Here is a 23,235-nt window from a genome sequence, read left to right as displayed (position 1 = left end):
CACACACACACACACACGATGCCATCAAGCAGTATCTCTAGTCGTAATCAGTCCTTCACTGACCAATCAGCGTTCATTAGCAGAATGCTAGTGTGTTATGGGCAACAACAACTCAACCTGTAAGAAATCGAAAGGACATAAGTACTCGTTCATTCAACTTTCGACCTATAACTCATGTTGAACTTGCAAAATCTACAATCAAATGATTTCTCATCATTCAAATTTAGAGACAAATTTAGCCGTCTAGCTCCATAGACTCCCATTCATTTTGCACTCATGGGCGATCGCCCCCAGTGGAACTCTGGTGGAACTACAACCAAAATTCAGTACAATAGGACTTAATAGGGAGTGGGCAGGCTCTCCGTAGACGGACTCTGGCCAAACCCTAAACAAATCATTTGACCTATTCCTAAAATCTGATTGGCTGATCTTGATCCAGGAACATGCGCTACTAGGCAAAACAAGACAAGCATCCTCCAAAACTATTGAACATTTCCAGAATGTTTAAGATTTAAAATTATTAGACTAGCCAAACACATTTATTAGAAAGGGGTGCCCACATACTTTTGGCCATGAAGTTCATTTGCCTGCTGGGAAAAAAAACAACTTAGACCAGCTTAAATTACAAGATTAACTTGTTTTTCATTGCCATTATTGGTGTGTACAAGCTTATTGTAGACCAGTAGATGAGCTTAAACCAGCTTGAAAGTGTTCAAACATACCTTATGTCACCAGCGAATGGGATGATCTGGTCATTTATTCTGGTCTAAACTGTAATTTAGCAGGGCTGAATCTCACAAAACCAAAAAACATGACTCTGTGTCCACATTTACACTGCACTTTATAGGATATGATTCATTCACGTTGGTAGTTTAGGTGCATTTCAAGGGTCACTGATATTTGTTGACCTGAAAGAGAAATGTCTAAGCTATATGCTGCTAACTGATTAATGAAAACCATTTAAAATACGATTAAAGCATAACATGTTCGTAATGAGAAGTCTTTGTCATTTTTGCAACACAAGGAAACTAAAAACGAACTTATTATCTATGATGGCAACTCATCAAGCTTTCCGAGATTAACCTTATTTGTTGATGTTTATCACTTTCGGGTAAAAGTGTCATTTATTTCTGACATCCTTTGACCTGCATTTTACATTTACATAATACAAGCATGCATTTGCTGTTATTATTTTTTACAAATGGTAAGCAATTTAGTGTCTCCTGTGTATCTGTGAAGTTTCTCTAGTGTTTTTTTCAGTAGTCCATGACAGGTTTATGATCAGGTTTTGTATATGGAAATTTCTGACGCAGTAGTTTCTAAATCATTAGGACTTGTATAGCAGCTGATAAGACTCATTATATGCTCGTAAATGCTGCTGAAGCAATAATCAAAGCTCAGTGAAAGAATGGTGTGTTTGCCTACGTGTCGTCATGTATCTGTGACTAACACTGGTCAAAGTGTGATGCCAATTACTGAAAACTGAAGCTGTTTTGTTTGCTTAGATCCTACTTCCTTTTTTTGCTAATATTAGTGCACACTGCAGCAGGCCTATAAAATATATTACTGTGTGTGTACTTAACTATATTTACCCAGAAGTGACCAAAATCTCCAAAAAACTCAATTTAGGGACGTCCTGATTTGTAAATCTGGTATAAAAATAAAGTAATTAAAGTTTTTTTTTTTTTTTTAAATGCAGAAATTTTTGTGTGCATGTGATGGGTTTAGGGGTAGGGTTTGTGTGTGTGTGTGTGTGTGTGTGTGTGTGTGTGTGTGTGTGTGTGTGTGTGTGTGTGTGTGTGTGTGTGTGTGTGTGTGTGTGTGTGTGTGTGTGTGAGAGAGAGAGAGAGAGATGGGTGGGTTTAGGGGTAGGGGTAGTGTGTGTGTGTGTGTGTGATGGGTAGGTTTAGGGGTAGTGTGTGTGTGTGTGTGTGTGTCCTGGTTTCTTGTGAGGCAGGTGGATCTGAAAGCACTTTTAAAAGTAAACACAATTATGACATTCCTGGGCCCTTAATCAGAGGCAGAATCATGGGTTAAACAGACACATACCTTAATCAGCACATAAACCTGTTTTGTTTGTGGAACCTTGTATAATATGGCATTTAAAAGGGAGTGGTCAGATCAGGTGGTAGAAACATAAATATTAACACTCCTGCATATGATGTCAGTCTTCAAGGGACAATTAAAGCAGTTTCACTCAGCTGTTGTGTTTAATAGTTTGTGTACTGTTCTAGTCGGTAACTGTTTAACTGTGTTCAGTTTTCACAGATGTAAGCATGTTTCACATGTAAACATCACCACAGATCAAAGTTCTTAGTGGTTTAGTTTCAATTCCAGCCAAATCTATCAGCCAAGATAGTTTCTTTTTCAGCCATCTATTTTTTTCTAAATTTGACAACTCAGCATCTGAAACCTTATTTCAATTCGATCTTATCAACTTCAGCACTAATTGGTTCTAAAAAAAATATTTAGCTTTGCATTTAAAGTGTTCCCCACATAACAAGCTCTCATTTAATGAGTGTGTATATAGTCCTTATTTTCTTTCATCATAAGGTCCTTGTTAAAAGAAACATTTTAAATACGGGAAAAAGAATGGTCAGTATATTGCAAGATAAGTTCCATTCCGAAATATTTTGTGAAACAAATAAGCTTGTGCAATGTGGAAAACATGTCTAATGTGTGCTTACTTCATGGTTTAAAAATGCACATTACACACAAACATTATTTTTTAACAGCAAAAAACATATTTATAATATCTACATACATTTTATACCCATTACAACTGACTTTAAGAGCTGTTTCTTTGTGATTCTGTAAACCCTAAGCTAATGCATCCTGTTGTTTTCATCAGTAGTGAAACTGAAAGCTAAAGCTGAATTTGCACTGTTACGTACAAACACACTGTCCTGGAAATGGAAACTTATTCTGTAATTCTAGAAGGGAGTGGCTTAGCCAGCGTCACTCAGCAACATCTATATAAATTGCTTAAACGCCTCTAGCAAGAAGATACCCATGAGTGAGTGTCTGAAACATCCAGTGTTACAGGAAGATTGTGGCGTATCAGAAAACCTTTTATATGAAGGTAAGATGATTATATGCATTACTAGTTCATGTTACCTGATTCTTTTGTGAACCGTTTAGCCTATTATTTAGTGGGAAACAATTCATGAAGCTTTGTGAAAAATATCATCCGTGGCACTCAAACGAATGGCAGCTTCAGTCACCGTTTACAGCAACAGTGAATGGTGACTGAGTCTCTCACTCTGCTAAACACGGAAGAAAGCAAGCCGTACTCAGCATGAGAGTGAGTAAACATCACAGAACTGAACTGTTCCTTTAAGAGGAGGTGACCTGAAAGCATCTGCTGCTAAACGATTAAATGTAAATTACTGTTATAAGATGTTTAGTTTAATCAGCACCTTATAACCTTAAATACAAATAAGGAATTGTTCTGTGGAGAAATTATTGTCATAACTGCACTTATTCAGCATTTGTTTTTACATTTATCATAAACTTTGTGTTGGCAGGCTAATAATTTTTAACTACCACACTGTTTTTATAGATGTGAATTACTGTGTGTAAAGATATGTTCCTTACAAATGATGTTAATGTAGAAGGAAGTAAAAGTTCATCAAAATTAGAATGCGTAATATTTCAGCGTTTAAAAGATGAAAATTTTGGAAGCTTGTTTTTAAAATGAATTTTTAAATAAATGGTAATTGCGACTTTTCATCTCCCAATTCTGAATTTTATTATTTACATTTTTTTTACAATTGCATGTTATAAAGTCAGAATTGTAGAGAAAAAGGTCAGTCTTTTTTTCCTTAGAATTGGGAATTAATATATCGCAATTGCAAGTTTATATCTCCCAACTGTGAGAAATAAAGTCAGAATTGCGAGATATAAAGTCGTAATTATCTTTCAAAATGTTTTATTCTGTGGCGGAAAAACGCTTTCCATAGTAAATGGATCTTATTCTAATTACAAATGATTTCTTTTCACAGGAATTTCATGCCTTCTGAGTCATGGCTCCTGTAGGAAATCATCATAACCTTCAAATATTACAAGAGACGTTCAATCTGTGTGTGGGATGTAAGAAGTGCTGTAGAAAACAGAGTGCGATTTCATACTCCCTTAGCCAGATCTTCCATAAGTGCTCAGAAAACATCTTACTGGTCCGGCGGAAATGTCCCAATTCAGTGTGGAGGCCAGTTGCTCCCCTGCCAGACTTTCCCAGACCTAATAAGTATGTTGCTTGCTGGAACTACACTGAAGAACGTGGATGCTCAACACATGGAAGTAGATGTTCCTTTGCTAGGTGCCCAGAGGAAGCATCGGTGTGGAACGTCATGAAGGATTTAAATCTGACAATTCCTCAGCTTGTGAATCTGATAAAACGAAACCAAAGGACACTGCAGTCAAGGCCTCAAGAGAAAGGAAGCTGCACATTATGTCAGGAACACTTCCGAGGTGACGAGGAATTCATGAACCATTGTTTCACGGTGAAGCACAGGAGACTGATCTTTGAAGATACATCTCTGCAATGGAAGTACCGTGATCCGCCACCAACATACAAGGACCTGAAATTGTGTGAAAGGTAAGTCAAAGCAGTCAAGTCACCTTTATTTTATAGCGCTTTATACATCGTTTCAAAGCAGCTTTAGGCAAGGCAAGGCAAGTTTATTTATATAGCACATTTCATTCACAATGGTAATTCAAAGTGCTTTACAGAAAGGAATTAAAATAATCACAAAATAAAAGCAAGGAAAATTAAAACAGTGATAAAAGAAATTAAAAGAGTAAAAAGATGATACATAGATAAACTTCTCATCTGGCAAAAACACCGGTGTATCATGTTTTTCACAACTCCAAGTTCTACTCTGAGATTTTCCCATGGTGATTACGCTGTGTCTGTGGTGTTCTTTTGGTGCGCCTGAGAAATCTATTGGATGTCTCAGATGGACCCGATTTTCATCCAAAATCGGACAGGAGGAGCTCAAGGACTCTCGGGGTAACCTCGGGTTCACTGCCTCATCAGTCCGCACCCCAAAAAACCCATTTGTTCGGAAGCTCTAGGAATGGGGTTGATCCAGTCCACACCCCACAGAACCTCGAGTTTAATCACGTCAAACTCAAGGGGGTAATCTTTCAGAAAAAACTGAAGCTTCCCTGGGCGCCGCCATTGTTAGCATTCCATTGACTCCCATTCATTTTGGCGTCACTTTGACAGCGAATAACTTTACATCTGAGGTGTTTAAAGACTCCATTTGTCCATTATTTATTTCTAAAGAAACACGAAAATGTATAAAAGGCTCCATTACCTTGTATCTTACGTTATGGCCCCGTAGAAGCAGTTTTTGTAAAAATAGGCTAATGATTGCGTCATAACCACGCGACTCTCTGTCGCACAGTAGAGAGATTGCCGTATGGACAGGAGGAGAAGCTCGAGGGCGATCGGGGGGACGACGTGGAGGCAAAATGACAAAGTAATTAATCAGAATACTTAGCAAAAGTTGCTCCTGCTCCTAGCTCATGGACAGCTCCTACTCACACTCTCCATCTCTGCAAATTTAGGAAGGGAATGATTGAGATTTCTCTCGGCACAGCTACTAGAAGACAGACGGGTTGCTCACGTCACATCTACGTCGTCAAGCTCAGTTTGAGTCTGCAGTCGCTCAGCCATCAGGAAGAGAGAGCTTCTAATTGACTTCACTTTTCTCCGTTGAATCCAATGGGGTCGCTGTGTCCATTTCTTTTACTGTCTATGGTCAAACTCGCTACTCCACCACAGACCCAGGCCATCAGCATGGTTTCATCTCTCAAGTTCCCCAATTAAGTAATTTATGTTTGTCTCTTACGGTAAGAGTCTTACCCAATTCTCAGTGCCATTTGAGTTCAGTTTAGAATACACTGCAATCAGTCGGACATACAGTTATAAAAAGAATTAAAAGAGTAATAAGATTATACATAAATAAACTTCTCATCAGGCAAAACACCGGTGTATCATATTTTGCACAGCTGCTTGTTATACTGTGAGATTATCCCATGTGGATTGTACTGTGTCTGTGGTGTTCTTTCGACGCGGCCAAAAAATCTATTGGACGTCCCCAATGGACCCGATTTTTCCCTAAAATCGGACAGGAGGAGCTCTAGGACTGACTCAAAGGGTAACCTCGGGTTCATTGCCTCATCAGTCCGCACCCCAAAAACCCATTTGTTCGGAAGCTCTAGGAATGGAGTCGATCCAGTCCGCACCCCACAGAACCTCGAGTTTAATCACGTCAAACTCACTACTCCACCACAGACCCAGGCCATCAGCAGGGTTTCATCTCTCTTACCCAATTCTCAGTGCCATTTGAGTTCAGTTTAGAATAAAAAGGAGGATCAAGAGAATAAAAAGAAATAAGAATAATTAAAACAGCTTAGAATAAAAAGGAAATAAAAATACAGCGCAAACATTCATCAGTTTAAAGTGATCAACAGGCAAATAATGATTCAATGGAGCAAACATAGTTCAAATCGACTGTAATGCAGCTCTATAAAGAAAAAAGTGTCATTGTAGTCAGTTCAGTGTTGATTCAGTTCCGTTGCAGCCTATACATAACGAAGCCAATAAAATGTCCTCCCATAGATCCCTGATATGCGAGTATGGGGAAAATTGCACAAAGGCACACAGTCGAGAGGAACTCCATGAATGGCAAAAAAGAATCAAGGCTACACGGAAAAAAGCCAGGGATGCAGCCGAGCTGGGATTGCTGTCCTATCAGGACATTCTTTTGGAGGAATACAGGCACAGCGACAACAAGAAAATTATTGTAAGTGGGCCATACAGTTATGAACCATGTATAATGTCATTAGTGGCACAATGCTAACGATTTTATTTCATTGGCTGATGCTAAATTATTTAGCATATATTTAAAACCAAAGCTTGATTATTACTGTACATATTTGCTTTTTACAACATCATAAACACTGACTGAATCAATATTCCTGCAGGTCAGCGACACCCTTCCTGATGTTTCTATCACCTGCGACCCAGATTTAGACAGTGTCTATGTAAGGAAAAAGGGAATACAGTGTACATGGAGTTTTACCATTATTTCTAAGGTTTGTGCATTAACTAATGATACTACAATATTTTCTCTTGGTTTTTTAGGAACTGTGGGGTTCAAAGCAGTGTTTTGTGCCTATTGATCAGCTAAATAATCAACGAACCCTGAGAAATATCTTATCATTATGGGAAAATAAAAAAAAAAAGATTCAAGGCATTCTTGCAAAAGTTAATAGGCTCTTGATAAAGTTGTTAGTTTTTATTACCAAGTCTATATGTTGTGTGGGATAAATGTGTATGCATAATCCATTTTTTTTTTGATTATGTAAACAGCTCTGTAATCTGCCAAACTGAAAACTGTAAAAAAAAAAGTTGCTGCCTAACAGTACAATCAACTAAGCTGTATAAGTAATTTCAACTTAAAAAATGTGTTTTAATATTACTCTTAGTAAGGATAATATGATCTCTGTATAATATCTTTAAATGCAAGATATTTAAAGTGTGCCTAAAGTATAGTTACAATAGTTCCACTTAAGCGCAATTAAATGTACTTAAGTATATCTTAAGTTGGACCTCACCACTATTTCCGGACTAAAGTGGGTAAAGTAGGATTAAAGTAAAGTAAAAATATGCAATGTTGGTAGTGTTGGATAGCCACATCTGTAGCTAGAAATTGATCTGTAGTCTCAATTTGATTTAAATTCCTTTCAGGAACCTCTAGAAGTGATCGCTTTACTCAGACGGGAACAGGGGGCGAAATTCAGCCTCAGCAAATACCCCCATGAGGAACTGACATATTCCACTAGTGCTTGGTTTAAAAAGAATACTGAAGGTGAAAATTGAATGTTTCTTACAAAACCCAGAAAGAAACCTTACTTATTAATTCATTATTCAATAACAATGACTGTAAATTGTTTCTGCAGTGTATGAAATTCCAGTGTCCTTCAAATCTGACCAACCAGGCCTGTATGAGCAGTGGGTAGTGTTTGACTTCAATACGAGACCCGTACTGCGGCAAAAACTCAAGGTCAGAGTTGGAGAGGATGAGTGTAATGGAACATGCCCAGCACCTGAGGTTCTGCAAGAAAATCCAGAGACTGCCAGGCATCTTGAGCCCTGGAATGAGGAAAGCCTGGAAGTCATTCCTTTTGTTGAAAGAGATGAGGCACAGAGAGAGCTGCTAAACAGATACCCACTCATCAAGGAACTCCAGTCAATCAGTTCGATTAACCGTGAGAATTACAAACAGAGCATGCACAACTTTTTGTACCAGGAGGAAAAGGAAGAAGGTGAACTGCTTGCCAGGTAGAGTATATGTTTAGGTCTAAATCCAATATCTGACTATTGGAATTTATAAAAAGTCTAATGTACTCTCTTTGTTCCCAAAATTTTCAGGCTGAATCTACGAGGGACTGTGCAGTTGAAAAATAAACTGTATGATTACAGGTTTGGATTGAAATTGCCTAATATGGGGGAACTTTTTGCAGCTGTGCCTGTGTCTCACCCACTCACTCCTGATGCCCCTCAAGGTTTCATAGTGAAAAGACATGCTATCAGGTCTCTTGTTCGTGTCGTGAAAAACGATAATTATCTTGGGCCTATTTATGAGGCTAACTTTCTGAAAGACACTACCACTGATACACAAGTACATCTACAGCTTTCCAAACACTGCTGCACTGATCTAAATCTGCAGAATGAAGAGCAATGTGAGATGGAAGTCCAGTTCCAAATAAATCGTATATGGTTCTGCGAGATGCACAAGGCCATTGATGATCTCCCCGACTTGGACAAAGTTTTGCCTGATCTGAAAAACATCAACTTCTGTATTTCTTGCCAGTCAGATCCCGAAGAGTTAAATGAGAAGCAGCAAGCCGCAATGAACTTTGTCCTGGGTGTAACGGACAACAGAAGCAGTATCCCACCTTTGCTGATCTATGGACCTTTTGGAACAGGGAAAACTCGAACCCTTGCAAAGATGGCCCAGGTTCTTGTGCAGCAACCACAGAACAAAATCCTGATTTGCACACACACAAACAGGTAAGGCATCGTAATTCTGTGGCACAGAATATTCTGAATATCTTGAAATTCAATGCTGATTTATGCTGGTTAGTGCTTGTTTGGTTCTGGCATACCTGGTGGACCAGCATTGTTAAAAAAGCCATGTGGAGGCACTAGCACACCAACATCCAAAACACAACATAAGCTGGTCTTTTCATCAAGGAAGTGACCTGTCATATAGGCCTACATTTGTTTAAAATACATTTGCATTCCTGTAGCTCAAACAGTAGAGTATTCATAAGCTGATAAAATTAATACCTTAAAGGCAATGTCCCTTTGCATAAAAATGTCTGCCAAATGCATTGTTCTAAATGTTTAATTGTATCAGCAACTATTATTTTTCAATTTTTTTCCCAATGCAGTTCAGCTGATCTTTATATAAGAGGTCATTTCCATGAATATGTTCATCACGAAGCCAAACCTTTGAGAATCAAGGCAATGGAAAGCAATCTCAGATCCACTGATCCTATCATTCTACCGTACTGCCATTTATCCAAAGACGGCAATCAATTTGAGTTTCCTGATAAAGCTGTTCTAGATTCCACAAGAATCATCATAACAACAACTGCGCTGGCTCGTTTCTTCCATGACATGAAGCTACCTGAAAACTACTTCAGCCACATTCTGATTGATGAAGCTTCTCAGATGTTGGAGTGTGAGGCTCTTATGGCATTGGGCTTGGCTGGTAAAAATACACGTGTTGTTTTAGCAGGAGATCACATGCAGATGGGACCCAAGCTCTTCTCTGTGAGACAAGACAAATGCTCAGAACATACCCTGCTCAGTCGCCTCTTCTATTACTACCAAGCTGAAAACAACAGTGCTGCCAAACAAAGCCGAATCATTTTCAATGAAAACTACCGTTCCACAAAAGACATTGTGGATTTTGTGTCAAGACATTTTTATGTGGGAAAGACCGATGTGATCAAGGCTAAAGGAGATGTGCCTCCTCATCCACACCAGCATGCCTTGCAGTTCCATCATGTAAGAGGAGAATGCTGTTTGGATTCAACAAGCATGTCCTGGTTCAATCCAGAACAAATTCTAAGTGTTGTTGACATTGTGCAAGGAATATTGGAGGAGTGGCCACAAGAGTGGGGTGATAAAGATCCTGAATCAGTCTGTGTCCTATCTCAAGGCAGACAGGTATCAAACATATTGCTATTCACCAATTTATATAATGTTTTTTATTAATGTCATGCTGCTAATTCATAAAATTATGTGTTTATACAAGATGCTTTTGCCTCTTTTGTGTTTCAGGTGTTGGAAATACGGCAAAGACTGCGACAGCTTAGACTGCCCCGTTTCACTGTGGAGAATGCCGAAAATGTACAAGGTAAGGATGATGCATTACTCAAATGTAATGCTATGCCATGATTATGTTCAAACATTCTAGTATTCATGGATATGATTCACAGTAAGAGCATACTGCCTTTTCCCATATTTTGTAGGAAAACAATTCAGAGTCATTGTGATTTCAACTGTGCACACCAAGGACAGCCTACTGGAGACGGACCGGACCTGTCTTGAGTTTTTCAATGACATGCGAGTGTTGAATACTGTTATGACAAGAGCCCAATCCCAAATAATTGTTGTTGGAGATGCAGCTGCAATTTCTTGCCATCAGTTCGGTATGTGCTGGAGACTATGGAGATCTTACATAGACTACTGCATCAACAAGGGAAGTGCCCATGACTTTAGCTTGGATTCTTTGAAACAAGATCTCCTTGAGATATCTGAGCTCTACAGAAGTGAGGATGAAGAGAGTAGTGATGGTGAATCATCTACATCTGAAATACTAGACACAGAAGACCCAATACTTCAAGAGCTTCTTGATGAGAGCAAAGACATCAATGTTGCATTGACCGAGGAAGGCTTATTTCCCATTTTTACCAATGGGCATCTTGTCAGTAATGTGAACAACGAGATTACAGAAGCAGATGAAGAGCAATTGTTTACTAGCTCTACAATCCACAAACACTGTGAGCTAGTCAAAGAGAATCATGTGTGTGGTTATGCAGTACCACTTGACGAGCCAACTCTGAGAATCGTTATCAAGGGTAGAAAGAATATGGGACATGCATTCCCTGGAGACAAAGTAACAGTGGAGATCCTGAGTGAGAATTCAGATCACCCTATTGGAAAAGTAATCAACATCCTTGAAAGTGCAGATACTGTCCAAGAATTTGTCTGCACCCTTGAAAGATATGACAATCAAATGATGACACCTATCAACAAATGCATCACCAAAATCTACACACCATTTTCAAAGGACAAACCAGACCACATTGCTGTACGAAATCCAGACAACTGCCATATAAAGAGTTTCATCAAAATAAATGAGGAAGCACGTAGAAAATACCTCTTTGTTGTCAAAGTCCTTCAGTGGAGAGAGAATAACAGTTTTCCCTTGGGGACAGTTGTGAGTGTGATTCCAAAAATTATAGATGATGGATTGAATGTACTCAAAATCGAGTTCCAGTTGAGGAGGACACTTTCTTCATCTTTGAAAAAACAGATGCAAGACTTTCAAGGTCTCAGTTTATTTGAAGATGGACGAAGAGATTTTCGCATGCTCCCAACATTCACCATCGATCCTGCTGATTCACAAGACCTTGATGATGCAATCAGTGTACGGGATTTAGGTGAGTACTATGAAATCGGAGTTCACATTTCTGATGTTGCAAGCTTTGTGGCTAAAGACAGTGAACTGGACAAATATGCAAGACAGCTGTGCACTACATTCTATCCACGTGGGAAGGAGCCAATATACATGTTTCCTAAAGAATTGAGTGCCAATTTCTTAAGTTTAATCCCAAACCGTGACAGACGAGCCATCTCCTTGATAATAGAAGTAGATGCAAAAACAAACTGCATAAAGAGAAGATTTTTCTTCAAGTCAATCATTCACTCCAAGAGGAAGTTTTCCTATGATGAAGCTGAGGACATCCTTGAAAAAAATTGTCAGCATTCTGATCCACTTGAAATCTGCCTTGTGAAAGCATGGAACTTTGCTCAAGTTCACAGGAGATACAGGAAACAGGAAAGCTGGTGTTACAAACCGCCAGATGAGGACGTAACCCTTGGAAGACGACAATCTCACCAAATGGTGGAAGAGCTGATGGTCATGTTTAACCACACAGTTGCTGAACGCCTTTTGTTTGATGAAACGACAAGGAACATAACTCCACTGAGATGTCAGGACAGGCCAAAAATTGAAAAGCTTACTGACCTTTTTGACAAAAATGCCTCCTTGATTCCACTATCTGTTCACTTCTCAAGTCAAGCTCATGAGAGTGAACATGTGTCTCATGAAATGAATAACCAAGGTTTGATTCGCTTCAAAGCCATGCCAACTCCTCAGGCTGACATTTTTGATTCTGAAAACTTCCCTATATTAAAATCTCTTTTGAGATGCCTGAAGATGGCAGCAGAGCAGAAAAATATCTACAAAATAATTGACTTTGTTGCAACTGATGACATTCACCCCCAACTTCTCCCTTTTGCTATTGCATTTAGGAGACTGTGTTACAAAGCAAATATTCTACGCTCAAACTCAACACATGTCTCAAGAATTGGGCACTATGATTTAGATCTTGACAGCTATACATGGGCTTCGTCTCCAGTCCGCAGATACATAGATGTTATTGTGCAGCGCCTTCTTCATTCTGTGATCGACAAAACAAACAGTAGGTACACAGCTCATGACATTAACATGTCCTGCATGGAATTTTCCAGGAAAAATGATCAACAGTCAGCATATGAGAAGAAAGCCACTGCTCTACATTTTGCATTAAAACTGTCGACCCAAAGTGAAAAGAAGGTGGCGTACATTGTGGAGCTCAATCAGTCAGGGTCAAATTTCAGAGTATCCTTCCCACTTAACAGGGCCTCTATATCAGAAAACTTAGACATTATGTACAGGGATCTTCAGCTGGCAGATCAACCAGAATTTGATGAAACAAACAAATGCATGATCTTGAAATGGGTGCGAAGGATATATTCATTCTCCAATCCTCACATCCATGCAGAAGTCAAACAACAAAATCCTAACTCAGTCATGGCCTATGTCCCTACAAAGTCCTGGAAATGCCTAGCAGCTGCTGTTAGAGAAGAAAACTGGGACAAAATGTTTCCCCTGATTGAGGAGCTTGATGTTAGCTCAACAATCCATACAAGACAATTCCCGGAAAGACTGAGAAACTCTAAAGGTTCAGAAAAATCTGATCCCATGCACTCTGAGCATTATGCCGAACTGTCGCTGAGAATAAAGCAAGGTGAGGCAGTCGAGGTGCAGCTAGGTACAGCCACAGCTCGAGGATTATGGACACCAGCAATTCAGCTGTTTGTTGTACATCCAAAATTTGAGATTTGTTTGGATCATGTGAAAGATCCAATCAATTGTTTTTCAAAATATGCGTTACTCTCATCAAGGAATTCATATAACTCGTACATGGATTATCAGGCAATATGGAAGCCTTTGTGTGAAATGGAGTCAGCCTCCAGTGCTGTGGCCGAAAATGAGAGCATTCTTATTGAAGATGTAGCCTTGAAATGGGAAACCTCTCCTCAAAAAAACCTTAAAGGTTTTTTTCTCCTCCCTCTTGACAAGAAATCTCAGTGGTCTATTGAATGTGACCTGAGGGAAAGTTTTCTCTGCATTCGAACTAGGATTCACCAAAGTCAGAGTGGTCCCTTTCTGGAAAACAATCAGTGCAAAGCTCTCATGGATGTTCCTTCTATCACTTGGGTGGCCCATGGCATAATTACAGAAGTTGAAGAAACAGACTCCAAAGAACCAGAGAACTTACGAATCGATTTTCTGATTAACCACATGCCCATGACAAATATTCCAGAAGCGATATTCTACGAGAAGACAAGGTTTACTCTGGAGCTGATTACAAAGCTTCTGCCAGATGTGTAAGACTACAAATCATATACTATAGCTGACTAAAATGTTCAAAAATACAGACTGATTCATTTTAAAGCTACTCTTTTGAGTATATTTATACACGGTATAGTTTAATGTGTGTCCTTCAATTATGAGCACATCTTCAGACAATATATGTAAGCTTCATTAATTGTTATGCTTCTTTGCAGGCGTAAAGAGAATGCAATTAGCAGGCTTACCAAAGCTAATAACCTTGTGAAAACGATTGCCATGGGCAGGAAAATCAACTCTGGAGGTACTACAATTTCTCTTTTAATGCCTCTTTGTAACATCTTGCATAGCCTATCTATATTTTATATTATTTACATAAAATATAGATAGTTTATTACTTTCAAACTATAGTGACTTACAGTACGAGCCATTTTCTTTTCAAAATCTCTTCAAATGTAGTTTAATTTTATTTAACACTATACATCTCCTCAAAGGATGCACAAATCCGGAGCAGAACCCAGCCAGATTTGAGATTGACAATTATCTCCCTTCTGGGTTTTCCCATCTAAACAACAGTCAATGTAAAGCTATAAGAGAAGCACTGACCAACCCGTTCACTCTTATCCAAGGACCACCAGGTGAGAGATGTTTTCTGACCTTCTTTGGTTTCACAAAGGCTATTTTAAGTTGTAGTCCTTTCCTGCTATACTATAGTTGTGCATTTTCATAGGGACTGGAAAAACTGTCGTTGGTGTCCATATTGTGTACTGGATGCTCAAGAATATCCAACAGCTTCCAACCTCCAGTTCACAGAAGAAGAGAGCTATTCTGTACTGTGGCCCTTCAAATAAATCTGTTGATGTTGTAGCAGGTAAATTTTACAAATCGTGTAAAAAATACGGTTGTTTTGCATTTTGGCAAAAGTAGTAGGTCATTCAAATATTCTGAATTTTGAATATTCAGAAGTATGTACTGTAAATATTGCAGAAATAGTAAAAGCAGTATAGTAATATCTAGAATGCTATTCCATATAGCCAATTATTATTTATGACATTTGGGGCCAGATTTACTAAACAGGGCAAATTAGCGTGAGAGCGCAATTCCAAAAAAACGCTGATGGGAGTGTAAAGTTCTGCACGTGATCTACTGACAACGTGCAAATTAAAGAACACAGACGCATTTAGATTATTTCCATAATAACCAACACAATCTACCAGTTAGCGTCTGGTTTAAGACGTGCCTTTTTTGGGCAGTAAATAATGGCACAAACACCGGTAAATTGACCAGAGCAAATTTTTGTATATCACCTTGCCTAATTCATAGGGTTGGGAATCGTAAGACATTTTCCGGTTCCGCCAAACGATTCCGGTTCCGGTTCCCATTCAATACAAATGATTAAAACAACTAATAAAAAAATAAAAAATAGTAGTAAGGGGAAAATGCACAATCCTTTTTGTGTTTACTTCTTATACTTGTCAAATGAGTTTAAAGCTGCAGTCGGCAAGTCTGGCAGATTGGGTCGACTTAGCCAAAATTTTGAATGTTTTCAACTCCCATGCCCCTCCCCCACTACCAACGAGCACCCGCCCATCGTCAGTGCGTGTGTACCTGATTTTCTGTGAACGCGCCCGTCTCTTCAGCATCGATCAACACCATGGACTTGGAGGTAGGCTGCCCTGGCTAATCTATCCATAGATAGCAATAACAGAGGAATTGGAAGCTTGTTAGTAGATTTTCTCTCCGCCATCATGCTTCGTACAATCTTCAAGCGAACTTCAGGCGTGTCGTGTGCATGTGATATTGTAACGTGCGCGTCTGCGTGAGGGAGAGGGGATCTGTGGCGTGTGCACGAACTGTGATTGACAGTCAGATCTCACACCCCCCTGCGCTGATTGGACCCGATGAGACGGGAGCGGTGGATTTTTGCAAAACAAATAACACGCTCCAGGTGGAGTTAGAAGCTCGGGTGTTTTTCTAAAACCACCTTATTTATGTTGTTCTGTCGGATTATAGTGTCGATTTCACTGAATTTGATCAAAAAAATGTTGCCGACGGCAGCTTTAACAGACTGGTAATGTCAACAAATTCAACATTTTATTTAGCCATTTTTTCAAAAATAATTAATTTTTCTGAAGTAAAATAAATATTTCTGCATTCTCTAGGATAATTTGGGACCTCTCCTATAGCTTATTGTATCTCCAGCCAGGGGCGTAGCACCAAATGTTGGGCCCCGGTCACAGAACCAAGGGGTGGGCCCCTCACAACACAAATATATATCAATATCTTTGTGGGGCCCCCCCTTCACAAAAGGCCCCCTGTTACTCAGTTCCACTATTACCCCCTGTCTGAATATTACTATTTTAATATTCATGAGGTGAGTGTGAGACGTCGCTATTAAAGGATAAGCTCCCAGCACTTCGCCCACACATCGGCTCAGAACCGTTTTTGGAACCGAAACTTAGGAAATTCGCACGGTTCCGGTTCTGGACATGAAGAACCGGTTTTCAGTTCTCAACCCTAGTAATTCATTTAAATACTCTCCTCCCATGAATTTTGCGCCTAAGAGGGAAACTCCTACAAATGCATATATGCAATAAGGTCAGCCGCCAAAATAACACCTTTTCAGCACAAATTTTTCACTGCGTGTCTTTAGTAAATCCTGGCAGTAGTTTTTTAACATCAAAAGAGGGTGTGTGCTAGCATAAGCTGTTAGTAAATCTGGCCCTTGGTCAGTTTGAAGCCACTAGTGAGGCAGATGTTACATGATTCCCTTTTAAAGAACATTACCTGACCTATGATCACTGCAAATTTAACTGGTTATTCAAATGTGTTGCAGGTCATCTCCTAAAACTTAGAAGAGATGTTCGACCTCTCAGAATCTACAGTAGTCAGATGGAGATGTTGGAGTTTCCTTACCCAGACTCCAATCTTAAGCTGTCACGCAATTCTAAAAGAGGGGAAAAACCAAACACAGAACTCAGGTATTCCCCAAATATTGTCCATCAGTCACTTATTTGGGTGGATATAATAATTATCAGTGTTTGTATGTGTGTGTGTTTAAACCTTGATTTCCATTAACACATGTTTATTGTTGCTGTTTTATTAGTTCCATTGCATTACACCACCTGATTCGAAAGGATGGCAACAGATATTCCACTCAAATACAAGCATTCGATTTGAAAATCGGAAGAGGAGATAAACTCACTCCTGAAGAAAAAAAACTGTATGTATGGCTCAATATCTCTTTTTGGTTCCTAATTATTGTTTCTTGCTGTTGGAAATTGTTTGGACACAAGTATTAAAGTTCACATGAGTTGCAAAACAAAAACTTTTTTTGTTTTAAAGCTACAAAAACACCCTCAAATTGGCTCGAAAACACGAATTATTGCAGCACGATGTCATCTTGTGCACCTGCACTGCAGCCTCACACCCGGCCTTAGCTGAAGTCCTCGACTTAAAACAGATCATCATTGATGAATGTGCCATGGCAACTGAACCTGAAGCCTTTATTCCTCTAGTGGCTCATAAACCAGAGCAGGTATGAATGCAAACCAAAGTTCTTTTTAGACAAACAATAAAACCTGGATATTAGCAGCATGGATTGGTTGAATAACACACATTAAAAGTTACTGGAGGCTTCACCTTAATCAACATTCACATCAATATGGGTAAAACGGATAGTATTCTATTTTCACTATGTTTGCATTGACTACAACATGCATTACTGTAGTTGAATCCACTTCTAGGTTCTTATACTATTATTTTCTTGTTGTAGATTGTTCTTCTTGGCGATCACATGCAGCTGCAACCTGTCGTGCACTGTGATGTGGTGGAGCGATTGGGAATGAGCAAATCTCTTTTCGAACGTTACATGGAGAGAGCACTCATGCTTGACACTCAGTACAGAATGGTAATAAATGATCAGAATATAGCTTTAACACTGTATATGTATCTACAAATTTATTTCAGTTGTTTATTTGCCTTAAGTGTCTAGAAAGGGCGGTTCTGTTGTTTTTTATTTAGCAATAGTATTTTTTTATCTAGTGATATTAATGATCTAGATGATCATTAAAGATACAATGAACTAATCAATTACACATCAGCAGTTCTATTGTTATAGTTTCACTTAGTTCAAATTATAATTTATTTTACACATCTTGTCTCTTACAGCAAGAAGGCATCTGTGCATTTCCATCTCAGGAGTTCTATGCAGGAAAGTTAAAAACCGGAACTCGACCCAAACCAAGTCTCTTCCATGCTAAATCAAGGCAAACATGCATAGTCTTTGGTCATGTTGAAGGAAAGGAGAAAAGTCTGCTGGTCAGAACTGAACAGGGGAATGAAAATTCAATGGCAAATGAGGAAGAGTCAGAAGAAGTGGTAAGTTTGAAGTGCAGTAGGCTGAAATAGTGTATCTGGGCTATAGTGCAAACAAAACTCTATTGCCTATTCATTTACACTCATGATGCAGTTTATATGGGGGGTTCATTCATTTTGTAGGTTGCTACAGGTATAATATGTGTGTTTGTTTAGAAAGTAAAAGAAGGAACTATTAGGCCCTATCTAAGATCATACACCTAAAACCTCTGTATGTTGTACTCCTACATAAAATACAGCATATTGTTACGATATTAAAGGAAAAGATGGTTTCATATACATTCAAAGGTCTGGGCTAAGTCTCAAATATCCACGCACTAACCCTACTAGAACCGCTCATTATGATCACTCATTTAGATATTTCACATAGTAATTGCTACTATTGTCTCTCATTTCACTCCATGGTTTCTATAACAGGAGCTAGAATAGTTAATTAGCGCCATCTTGCGATTCAAAATAGTCATTATGATTAAAAAATGGTCTCAATAGTTATTTTAACCTGACACATCAACAGGCGGTTTCATCAAAATAAAACTTACACAATATGACAACCGTTTCCAAATAAACGAACAAATTATGTGTAACTTCAGTTATTTTTACAAAAAAAAATACTGATATTATTAAACTTACTTACCTAATAACACCAACTGAAGCAGTGAGCATTAGATTTACACTCTTCTTCCAGATTCTCCTCAGACCGTGATGTTGGGCGGCAACCGGCAAGTGTTGTCGGTTAAGTCTCCTAGGAGACATGACGTCGACTCCTCAAAGCGCGCGCAACATTCAAATTTCAGGACGTTGTTGTCCTAAAAACGGACGTTATTGGATGTATTTATAATATTTATGTATATATATAAACTATATAAATATAACTGGACGTAACTTTAAATAAAAAAAGCTATATTCTAAAGATTGTAAAATTATTTATAAAACGTAATTATATCCAGATATCTGTTGATCTAGATCAGCGCTGTAAAAAGTAAAAGACATCACGTGATCACCTCGTCTTACAATATCAAAAGAGACACATGGGAAATGATAAGATAATATAATTAAAATAATGTATAAATAAATGATATTTAAATGTCTAAACCCTACCTATTTCTGCCACAAGATTTTTAATGTTTTAAATCCCACTTTTTCCACCAATTAAAATTAACTTTTTTATTTAAAATGTATTTATTTATTTGTTAATTCATTCATTCATTAAAAAAACATTTTGCTGTAACACTTATAATCATTTTTCCAACAGGTGCGGATCGCCATTCTTTTGACTCAGGCTGGGATACAGACGAAGGACATTGCCATCCTAACACCATATAATGCTCAAGTTAAGAACATTAGTGAATCCCTTTCGTATAATGGTATAAGGGGCATCACCGTCAACACCATCATGAGGAGTCAAGGTAATAACGTTTTTAACAAATGCCATTTTACATCAATGGACCATTCTGGACCCATGATAGAACATTAAAATAAATATATGCGTGTATGCATAACATAAATGAATGTGTAGGGCACAACTAAGTAGAGCTTTTTTAACTTTGTAAATATTGAGCAAGGCATTCATACTTTCAAAGCTGTGTTTATAAATGTTTTTACACTTGATATCGTTTGTTACTGTATTAAGGCATATACAGCCAATATTATTTCTGATCTTTTCTCTTTTGTTTGTTTGGCCGCAGGAAGTGAGTGGAAATATGTCATCATGTCAACTGTGCGCTCCTGTCCAAAGTCTGACATAGAGAAACAACCAACGAAATCTTGGATTATGAAACGACTTGGATTCATCACGGACCCACACCAGGTTAACGTGGGCATTACCAGGGCACAAGAGGGACTGTGCATCATTGGTTAGTTTACTGATGAATAATACACAAATAATGTGTGAATCTAATACAATTTGATCTGTTACACCTGCTATTTGAATTACGCAAAATAATGCACACATCACAGTCATTTTTGTCTCTTATGTGGGGTCTGGTATCGTTTGACATTTAGCGATTCCAATTCTGATTCTACTTAAAAAATTCCTTATTATTATAAGATTCCAATATGATTAAAAAAAAGTCAGACATTGATATCAAACATTTGTTCTGTCTTTTTGCAAAACATTCTGTTGCAGCTGAATACCATGAACAAAAATCAGCAGCCTAAAGAACAACTAATAATAACTAATAAACTAGACTAATATTCATTTCAAACATTAATTAAAGACAAATATGTTAAGTCAAGTCACCTTTATTTATATAGAGTTGTTAGTCTTTTGTTCTTTGATTAAGCTTAATGACAGACAGTTTATTAGGCTGCTGTCACTTTAAGAGCGGATGCACATGCATTTTCTTCCTCAACTGTTTTCACTTAAGACAAAACCACAGGGTGTTTACAGGGATATTTTGACATAATTTTGGGTGTATTTATCCGTCCAAGCGCAAGAAGACGTGAAAGAGATCTCATTCACTATTCATGCATTATATGCGAGTGCCGAATTGAGTTTTCTTTCATGTCTTCCTTCCATTAAAATGTGCTCACAGGAATAACATTTTTAATTTTATAACAAGTCTCCGATTACTAATTCCCGACCCTACTCTTACGCATAATGAGTATTATTCAGTCCTAACAATAATTTCAAAGCAATATGGGTATTATTTATCTTAATCTAGTGCAGTTTGTGTGAATAGTTTCAGGGTTATTAAGCCAAATAATGACACACAACTCGTTTTGATTTATCTTCATTAGGCAGTTTGTAGTTATCAACAGGCATAATGTCTGGATTGCAGTGCATTAATTCTGGTATTTTGACAGGTAATGAGAACTTGCTGCGCTGCAGTGTCTTGTGGAGAAGACTTCTGGATCATTATCAGGAGAAAGGATGTGTAGTGCATCCTCAGAACATCCAGGTTCTGAAACCCAGGAGAACTGTGAGAAGATGATGTGCTTTGTGCAGTTTTCTTTTTGTAGCTGTATTTACTTTATTCATATGCTCTACTGTATCTACTCATTTATGCATTACCGTGGTAAATCAGGGAACATTGTATCCGTCAGATGTGTAATCTATGCTATCGTAAAATAACCAATCTTGGAAGGCACTTTATATTACCTTTTATTTTTTAAATATTAAATATATTTACATTTTTTGTCTGATTTATGTTATAATTTGATCGTATTAAACTATTCATTTTAATGCCGGGATTTTTGTAAAGTTTTAAGAGAACTGTAAAGCACATTGTATTTGTTAAAAAATACAAATTTTGTATTTAAAAAACAGAGTTAGTTGGATTTTTGTCCATGTAACTATGAAATATAGATTAATTTGACCACTTTAGCACCACTAGATTATGACTTTTATCTATATACTTGCAATGTTAAAATTCGACCACTTAGTGGTGCTATACTTGCATATAAAGACAATCATAAGGCAATTACTGTGTACATGACATGTATTTGAATTCTGTTGATTTGAGATGTTGTTGAATATTTTGTACTAAAATGTGTTTTCACCATGTGTCAAAAAATGTTCTGATGTGTTATAGATGAAGAACCTTAACGTTACACTGTGTTTTCTTCTTCTTCTTTTTTGTTAACATGTATAAGGATGTATCTGTGTCACTAATTTATTTAATAGTTTATGTTTAGTGTGCGGCGCTTCACTTAATTTGCACAACAGCACACACAGTAGCTGCAAAATGAAGGGGTGAATTCAGGTGTATTGGGACACTTTCCCCAGGGAATCATCCTGAATTGAACACTGAAGTCACTAATAAAAATCTGTGAATGTGATTGATTATGTCTGTCTCAAATGCTTTTCTCCTTCACTAATGCCGCTGTTCTTCATCATGTCTGAAGTGTGTTTGAGTCAGGTGATTAACTGTGAGTGAAGTCAGTCCTCCTCATGTTTACACAGGTGAAGAGAATCATAATCTTCAACACTACATCTGTTGATTTATCATTTCAAACCCAACAAACTTCTGTCATGTCCAAATACTTTTTGGGGCCACTGTAGGATATTTTGATATCACACACACACACACACACACACACAGAGAGAGATAGAGAGAGAGAGAAGGGTGTTATAAGGGGGAGACAGACGCCAGGCCGGTTTGGAAAAGACTCTGAGGAGAGCTGTGGTTTTGCGGGAGTGTGACGAGACATGGCAAGAAGAAAGAGAGAAACCACTGATGAAGGCAGAAAGGAGTGGATAAACTGAGGAAAGACATTACTCGAGAAGCACAATTGTTTAAAATATAAAGATCTGTTTTGAGAGAATATCTTGACATTGCATTTATTTTTCTAACTTTATGGGAGAAAAATAAACTTGAACAAATATTCTCCAACAATATACAGTATACACACATATATAGGAGGACTGACTTCATTCACAGTATCACCTGATTCAAACACACTTCAGACATGAGGAACATACTCAAGTAAATGCATCTTGTTTTAAGGATATTTACAGTAGATATTTAGAATAAAACAAAACAAGACTTGCAGTGCATTGCATGAAAAGTATGTGTCAAGAAACTGTGAACTTGTGCATGTGTGCATTTCTTAGGCTGACTATTTTGAATTGCACACATGTGCGTGTGTGTGCATGTGTTGTTTGTGTGTGTGAGTGTGTGTGTGTGCGCGTGTGTGTGTGTGTGTGTGTGTGTGTGTGTGTGTGTGTGTGTGTGTGTGTGTGTGTGTGTGTGTGTGTGTGTGTGTGTGTGTGTGTGTGTGTGTGTGTGTGTGTGTGTGTGTGTGTCTCATTAGGCTGTGAGAGGTTGGAGCTGCAGCAGGCCGTCTCCTCTCACCGCAGTCTTTGATGGGGTTCAATCAGCGCCACATGAGACGGAGGAGAGATGAAGTGGAGAATGGAGGGAAA

General features: G+C 38.2%; 1 protein-coding gene across 1 annotated transcript; it reads left to right on the top strand.

The window, feature by feature from the left end:
• Window positions 1-3,002: 3,002 nt before the first annotated feature.
• Window positions 3,003-22,147, top strand: helz2a (helicase with zinc finger 2a). Its single transcript, XM_081381314.1, has 21 exons — window positions 3,003-3,082; window positions 4,005-4,597; window positions 6,632-6,815; window positions 6,997-7,107; window positions 7,763-7,883; window positions 7,975-8,356; window positions 8,447-9,088; window positions 9,472-10,255; window positions 10,370-10,445; window positions 10,561-14,029; window positions 14,210-14,295; window positions 14,486-14,629; window positions 14,722-14,862; window positions 16,828-16,972; window positions 17,098-17,214; window positions 17,337-17,529; window positions 17,767-17,901; window positions 18,162-18,371; window positions 19,621-19,774; window positions 20,054-20,221; window positions 21,174-22,147. The coding sequence occupies exons 2-21, from the start codon at window positions 4,026-4,028 to the stop codon at window positions 21,299-21,301; spliced, it is 7,962 nt and encodes a 2,653-aa protein (XP_081237440.1). The 5' UTR covers window positions 3,003-3,082; window positions 4,005-4,025; the 3' UTR covers window positions 21,302-22,147.
• The last annotated feature ends 1,088 nt before the right edge of the window (window positions 22,148-23,235 follow it).

Source organism: Scardinius erythrophthalmus (assembly GCF_964197995.2).
Source record: "Scardinius erythrophthalmus genome assembly, chromosome: 12".
NCBI classification, from domain to species: domain Eukaryota; kingdom Metazoa; phylum Chordata; class Actinopteri; order Cypriniformes; family Leuciscidae; genus Scardinius; species Scardinius erythrophthalmus.
The sequence above is the reverse complement of the archived record's forward strand: the minus strand, read 5'-3'. Positions and strand labels throughout refer to the sequence as shown.